The following is an 8197-nucleotide window of genomic DNA, read 5'->3' on the forward strand; positions in this document are numbered from 1 at the left end:
ATCAAGAAAACACAATCACCATGACACATGTTCATTTGATTGCAGATCATGTTGCTTATATTCGGTAATATGCATCACTGACAGGGATTATGTGCCCCCCGTATTATGTTAACATTTGTTTTCGGATTCTAATGACAAGCGAGTGAAGCAGTTGGCGGGAAGGCAGCTTCGTGAACAGATGACGCAAAGCGATCGGAAAAGCCAACCAACGTTTTAGAGAGCGTATCTGGCGTCATAAATCTGAACAAAGAGGTTTAAACGTGGCGGATCCTGCTAGCTGTCCGCTTTTGTTTGAGGCGATTGTCGGCGTGCCATCTGCCTGGCGAGACTAAACTTCCTCCCTGCAAAATGCACACCCCGGTGGAAATGTTCACGACTGGCCTACGAAAGAGCCTGTTAGCATGCGCGCTCACCCACAAACTCATTATTATTGCTTATTTCAATCCCATTAAAGCAACGGGACCACTGTAAAAGGGATTTGGCTTCAAGTTATAGTTTGCTGTGACTGTGAGGATCCCAACTGTTGTCAACGGATCGTTCATGAGAGCCCATCCAAGATTCTTTAAATAGACTCTCCGGAATTCAGTGCATTGTGGTATCAGGGCATTTGATGAGGATTTTGGACAACTTTTAACTCCAGCACATGCCGAGCATTGAAACCATCAATGTTTAACACAAGCACAATATGTAAGAGCAAGCAACTGGGCTATGTAACATCCCTTGGAACGCTTGAGAATTAATCTTTATCAAATAACATGACACAAGTATAAAACATTTCAATAAAATTAGGGGTGCATCGATCGATTGGCCCGGGATGAGAATCGGCGGCGATTTTGCTGAATTTTGGAGGATTTGGCGATTGGCCGTTTGTGTCCGCTGATCTCATCTCACCTCTGCAGAGGTCTGAAAAGGTCAGCCACTGCTGCTCTGAGATGACAGATATTTCATATTTATTTGGAGAACTACTTCATGTGCAATTCAGACAACCCAACGGCATCGTTTCATTGGTGGTTTACAATAAAACGAGATTGGAAAATTGAAGTAAGCTGTTGGTTATGAAGAAAAAAAAAATCGGGATTGACTGGGCAAGATTTTTAAAGTCACCAGACTTACTGATCGGTAAACATCTTAGATATATGCCACATCTATCAAACTCAAGGCCCGGGGGCCAGATCTGGCCCGCCGCATCCTTTTATGTGGCCCGCGAAAGTCAAACATGTCAACTTCTATGATGCTTGCTAAAATCTCTACCCAAATGAAAAATTCTCATATGTAATAAAGAAGAGACATATTGGAAGCATTGTCGTGTAACCAAACTCCTCATTCCGGTAACTTAAACAATAGTTGAATAAACCATTATTCTTGACTTTTTTAAATTTGGTTTCAGTCATAACGGCTCTCCAAGGGAAATTGTAAATAAAATGTGGCCCATGACAAAAATGAGTTTGACACCCCTGATATATGCTCTGGCCAACCAATCAGAGGACAGAATAATGCTGTTATCTTAAAAGTTATGATAAAATATAATATGAAATCCGATTGGTCAAAATAAAACTCTCATCGCCATCACTATACTGATTCTCAGAGCACATAGAGGCTGAAATCTGATTGGACAAAGAACGTTCGCTGAGACCTGACGGGAGGGGTCACCTCTAGCTTCCATCACACATTGTCAACAGATGTTTTACTATGCCCAGTGGGCATGTATTACAGTTTCATCCGCAGAACGTGAACAAAGAACTGAACAGCATGTAGCGTTTTTGTTCCTCGCGTAGACTTAACCACCATTGTGTCCTAAACGGTTTGAAAGGAGACGATGCGGTCTTCTCCATAAATTCAAAAGATTGTAACTGCAGGATAAAAGGAGCCAAGTCAATTCATGTACATGTTTAAAATTAAAAAAATAATAAAACAACAAAAAACAAAACAATAACACATGGCTGTGCACAAAAACAAACATGGTCTGATCATTAGGTGCAGCAATGCTCTTCCAAAATGCTACACTGATAATTGACGCTAATTCATACGTGGTTGTCCTGGCTGGTCTAATAAATGTTATGGATCACTGGAAAGGTTCCTGGGTTGTCATGGCAACGGCAGAGTTGCTACTCCAGTGTACCATCGACACGGTTTCAAAGCAATTTTTTTCAAGTCTGATTATTTCATAGATCTATACACAGTCAGAATGCAATTTGGGGAAAAACAAGACAATCCATGTCATTTATATTTTATTGGTATATATATTTATGTATTTATTCATTAAATTGTTTTTTAAATAATTGTACAATTAATCACTTGTCAGAATTTTATTCTGCCAGATTTTGGAATTTGCACCAGCCTCCCAAAAAACTAAAAAATAAAAATCCATATCAGTCGGGCCCTAGTTTTGACCTTGTGATTTATCATATGTACACATATGCACAGTATTTACAAAGGGATAAACCATAAAGTGCCCCTGTACCTAGCGCAACATTTCAATTTCATGCCAGCGCTGCTGTGAATTTGAGCCGTGAAACCAATTACGGCCAACTTGGCACATCGTCTTTTTCCCATTTACCGATCAAGAGGCGCGGCAGCTATTTTTACCTGAGCATAAAAGCGGAAACTGTTTTCACACTCCGCCAGCTGGAACTTAGCTTTTCAGTACGGAAATTTATTTTGTGCCCCGAGGAGGAGCAGCGGCAGCAGAGAACAATAAACAAAGATTAAATCTTTCAATTAAATCGTTTAAGATGTTATCTGTTGTTCTTATTGCTTTCCTTAATACAGTGCGGGCCATTTCCAGCTCCTCCGAATTGTTTGGGATCGTCGAGACTCAGCTGGTGTCAATCATTCTGGGAATGTTGAGAGGGTCAGCGTAGTGTGACCTCGCCATCTGCGCGCACGTCGATGGCAATTATGCGGAGGAGCATATCAGCGTGCCACAGATGATATGGATGAAGATTTAACTAACGTGTTCATTGGGAAGAATGGCAAATGTGAAAGTTGCTGAGAGAGGGAAAAGTCTCACTTGACCACACGGTTGATACTGTTGCACACCAGACTTGTGGATTGCAAGCGCATGAAAAAGGTTGCAGAATCTGTCACACGAAAGGGCATCTTTTGAATCTGGTGCCTCACTGCCCATCTTAGCCTCAAAGTGAAATGTAACATCACAAAAGTGAAAATAGAGTAGTTGAGTCAAATACTCATCTGGGCCATGAGAGATGGGCGTGAATCAATACCAGTAATAAGTATCGGGGCGATATCGGCCTTATTTTAAAGGGTTAAGATGCTCATGCTTCCATGACATATATCAAACCTGGGATACATGAGCGAAAAGGCGGAAAAAAAATTAGATTGGGTCACTGGAACCATATCGTGCAAATCTGGACGAAATTGACACTTCATACTGGTCAGCCAGATCAAATTTAGGGTACCGGTAATCGCCAGCTCAAAAAAATGTGACCTCAGAAGAACTGTTATGAGAAATTAATATCCTGTAAATACTTCACAGAAAAAAACGCATTGTTTCTGGTGATCAGAATGGTGCCGCCCCTGCTTAATTTGAGCCAGGAAAAAGCCCGCAAATTTGATTGAATTACTTCCTGTTTGTTTTATCTGGCATCCCCGGCATAATTGGGACGCGTGAGGCAGTAACCTGTGTCGTTTAAGAGATGCTGGCGTCGCCGGCGAGGATGGCCGGGGTCACCCGCCCTCTGCTTGACAAATGAAGCAAGTCATTGTGAGACAAAAGGGAAGGCGTGCTGAATAAAAGCTCGGCGGCGCATTTGGAAGCGGCACGCTGCTGTTTGGAGACTTTTTCACATTGACACCCACGCCGGAGGCACATAAAGGAAGTCTTAAGGCTTCATGTATGCGCGGACACACACAAACACACACACACGGGAAGCTCCTCCCTTTCTCGTAATCCCCTGGGACCCCACGTCTTTGCAAAAAAGGAAAAAAAGCTGGGTCTGACATGAGCCTTTGCCTCACCCCATTAAATGCCACATGCACGCGCGCACACACACACACACACACAAACACTTATGTTCATGCATACAATTTCCTCGAAGAGAAAGTATGGGGGCCCCAGGGCAGGCAGGTGGTGGGACAGCAGAGTGACTACTTTGTGTATGTGCATTTGTGTTGTGTGGTCATCGGGGTCTGTCCACCGTCTGTCAGCTGGACTGCGTTCCGCTCTCTTGTGATTAAAACCAAAGTGGCCTGGCTGATGTGTGTCTGTGCCACCGTCACTGCATGATCAGGGTCAATTCCCTACAGTGTGTGTGTGTCACCCCCCACACGACTGGTCGCTGCAGGAGTTTGCTTTGACAAAAGCCAAAGCCCCCGGTTTTGCTTTTTGGCAAGCCGGCAGGCTTTTTCAAAAAGGATATCAAGCGAGCAGCACGAGGCACGATTTGAATCTAAAAATACATTTGGCTAATGAGCCTACACGAAAACGGAGCTGACGGGAAGCGAGAACGTCCAGTCTCGACCAACTGAGACCCGAACACTTTTGAGAAAGAAGTCAAACGACACCGCTTGGCAAACAGTGCAAACTTCAAAGGTCAACTCGATCCATGTTTTGGGGAAACATGTTCTTCGAAAGTTACTTCGTAGCGCAAACCACAATCAGCAGATCTCGTGAAGCCTCGGCATCCCTCAATTCAGCGAGCATTAAAGTGACATACCTGACTTGATATCAAAAGCCTCTTTTACACGACGTGCGAAAACCAGCTTTTTCCGTCTCGCTATTCTGTACTGTATCATTCACTTCCTAAAATAATGGCCTATGCCCCCCCCCCCCCCCCCTTTAATCAACACCTCAGGATGCTGGCCACCTCTGCTAAAATTGCCTACATCCACAGTTCAACAGATCATTAATATTATTAATGTTTAATGAATATAATAAATGTAGTATTTAGTTCTGTTTTTAGTGCTCCCTGGGGGGGGAGGATATCACTTCAACCACCGGTGTCAAACTCAAGGCCCGGGGGACCATATCTGGACCGCAATGTCATTTTATGTGGCCCGCAAAAGCAGATCATGTGTGTCAACTTCCATGATCCTTTCTAAAATCTGTACCGAAATGTCAAATTGTCATGTGTAATAAATAACATTGAGATCATTTTCTGACCCTGTTTACACTCACTTGAACAATAAGTGAACAAACAACAAACAAATGACTGATTTCAAAATGAGGAATCCATCAATTTGTTGTGTACAAGTAATAATACGGTGTGATTATTAAACATTAATTCGGCCCTCCAAGGGAAGACGTAACTCCAAAGCGACCCGCAACAAAAATTAGTTTGACAACCGTGACTTAAACGATTACATTAGGAATGGAATGATATTCTGTACCTGTAACAGGTGGTTCTCGAACATACAGTATCTGCTTCATATATATTCATCACTATAAGCTTAATAGCTAGCACTGTTTGGATCCTTCTGGCCAGTAATTATTCCAAACAATTGAAACGGCGGCAATAGTGAGAAGCATTTCTTGGCAAATGTGGAGAAAAAAAAAAAAGGTCACAGAAAATGAACACAATTGGATGATGCAAGCAAGAGTTGAGAAATTTTGCGGTACATACCTTGTTAAACAGTTCCTTCCATTTCTGGGAAAAGAGAAGGAGAAGAGGGGAATTTAGACATGAGGCTTGAGTACCTATTTGGAAAGGATGATCCTAAAAATACTATCCTAAACATGCTGTGTGCACTGGGCTATTACCTAATCATTGTGTTCACTGAGCTGCAGCTGATGAAGATAATATGAAAGCATATGACAACAAGGAGCCGCTCACATTTGTGCGAGTATTGCCTCCTTCTCCCAAAACTACATGACGTCATTAGCGGCTCTTTCCATTGTTCTGCAACACATTCAAGTGCTTTAAATCCACATTCAAAAGCCAATTTGAACGAAAACTGTAACTGGAGAATGTTAAGTGATGCCTTAGATTTTAGAGCGTGTCGGTGGGAATATTTTAGAATATTTTTGCCATTCACACATCTTGAAAATCAGTGGGGAAAGTAAGGAACTGTCCAAAATTGTATTGGTAAGTGTATATCTATCGATCGATCAATCGATATAGGGCGGCCCGGTGATGGACTGGTTAGCACGTCGGCCTCACAGTGCAGAGGTGCAGGGTCCGATTCCAGCTCTGGCCTCCCTGTGTGGAGTTTGCATGTTGTCCCCGTGCCTGTGTGGGTTTTCTCCGGGTACTCCGGTTTCCTCCCACATTCCAAAATCATGCATGACAGGCTCATTGAACACTCAAAAATAGGTGTGAATGTAAGCGTTGTTTTTGTCTATGTGTGCCCTGCAATTAACTGGCAACCAGTTGAGGGTCTCCCCCGCCTACTGCCCGAAGACACCTGGGATAGGCTCCAGTACGCCCCCGCAACTCATGAGAGGATAAGCGGATCAGGGAATGCATGGATATATCTATATAACAAATATACAGTAAGTGCACGGTGACTTGATAAAAGGAACGTGTTCCAATACTTTTGCCCGCCAATAAAGTTATCTCCTACTCACGTCTTCGGGAGCCACGGGAAGGACTTCGGTGCTCTCCAACACTTCTATTTCCTCTCCCTCCGCATTGGCCGCCACCGCCGGGGAGGAGGTGACCGTCAGCTCCCGGTTGCCGCCCGCCATCCTCCTGGTCACCCGCAGTACCTCACCGATGACTCCGCATGGTTTTATATTCTCCCCTCCACTGTGGCTCCTTCCTCGGCGTCACTTTCACTTGACCACCATCGTCGTGAGATGAGTTCCAGTGATGAAAGAAAACAACGGAGAAGAAGCTACTTCAAGATTCGCTGAAGGAAAAGTTGATAAATCCGCCGACTCGGATGAAAAGGATTGATAAAGGAGAGGAGAGAAAACTAGGATAATCCCAGGCAGGAGAGAAGGCGGCAAGCGTCCAAGTTTGGGAAGCAGCCAGGATGCTGCGCAACAGCAGCAAGGGAGTCGAGGACTCTAGAAAAAAAAATAGTAATAAAATGAAATGACATCATCGAGTAGTAACAGGAACGAATCCCATCTAATATTGGTTGAGTTCAAGACGTTTGCAGCAAACACTCAAGCTTTCTTTTTTAAAGTGCGTCACAGTACCTTTTTCACGTCTGCACGATTATTTGGAGCGTTTGTTATCTCCACCTCGGGGATCGGTGGTGGGAGGTGTTTGCTAGCCCGGCGTACTCCGCCGCCGCCACCTGGTTTAGCTCCAGGAGGCTCCGGAGTTCCGTCCGCGGCGGGAGAAGGGAGGGGATGGGGAAAGCTCTTCCCCTCCCCGCACGACCTCCTTCCCTCCTCCCCTTTCAGCAGCTGACTGTCACTCACACGCTCCGTTGAAGTCATTTGGTCCTTTTGTTGATGATCAATATTGTTGCACTGCATTGTGAATTTAATGGAATACGTTTTTATTTGGGGGGTGGGTGGGGTCATCAAAACTACAATAGTTTTTCATGAGTATTTTACGAACTTTTTAATTGCCTATTTTTCTTTTACAATCGGTTTTACCAATTACATATTTGATCTTATCTTTCACAAAAAAAAGTGGATTCAAAAGTTAATTGTATCTTCTGCCATCCAGTGGACCACTTAATTGCTGTGCCTGCCACTGTACGCCGGTGGCATAGATCGGGGATGGGCAAGTTAAATGCTAAGTGCTAAATGGCATATAAAAAAAAGGGAAGGGCCACACTTACAAGTGATTTTAATTTGCCCTTCTCCCCTCGAGGGTGTTTTCGGGGGAAAAAAAAGTTCATGATCGGTACCTTTCAGACAAGCAACCCATAAATTAGTGTGGAGACATCCGATATGCGTCACAGTGGGGTGGAATTGTGTGTGTGAGGGTGCACGGAGAATATGACAAAGATGAGCTCTGCAGGTGTGTGAGTTCATTATGACCATCAAAGTAACCACAACACTTCGTGTTTGTCGTGATGAGAGAATTTGTGGGTGTGTTGGCTGCACGTGTGAGGGTTGCAAAACCTAACATAAGATTTAATGAGCAGAACCTGAAAATGTGCTAAATTGCAGGTTAGTCCAAGAGGGAATTTAACATTGACATCAGTCCGTACATTGGTGGTTTGGGTGGAATTTCTTTCTGCGCAATGCTGCTACCTGGTGTTAGTGGAAAAACACTACATCATACTGAGATTTTGGTTAATTTGAATTTATTTTGACTACCTTATGTGTACC

At 43.7% G+C, this 8197-nt stretch overlaps 1 protein-coding gene across 2 annotated transcripts in view; it reads right to left on the bottom strand.

Moving 5' to 3' along the window:
• The window catches only part of rhbdl3 (rhomboid, veinlet-like 3 (Drosophila)), a 31941-nt gene extending 24646 nt beyond the window's left edge, over positions 1–7295 (bottom strand). For both annotated transcript variants that reach the window (XM_086120741.1, XM_086120740.1), the window contains exons 1-3: positions 7106–7295; positions 6527–6970; positions 5583–5606 (exon numbers count right to left, since the gene is read on the bottom strand). In XM_086120741.1, coding sequence (XP_085976867.1) covers positions 5583–5606; positions 6527–6646 — 144 coding nt within the window. In that variant the 5' untranslated portion in view covers positions 6647–6970; positions 7106–7295. The remainder of the gene's footprint in view (positions 1–5582; positions 5607–6526; positions 6971–7105) is intronic.
• Between the last annotated feature and the right edge of the window lie 902 nt (positions 7296–8197).

Source organism: Hippocampus guttulatus, chromosome 9, assembly GCF_054856545.1.
Source record: "Hippocampus guttulatus isolate MCC_2025c chromosome 9, RoL_Hgut_1.0, whole genome shotgun sequence".
NCBI lineage: Eukaryota > Metazoa > Chordata > Actinopteri > Syngnathiformes > Syngnathidae > Hippocampus > Hippocampus guttulatus.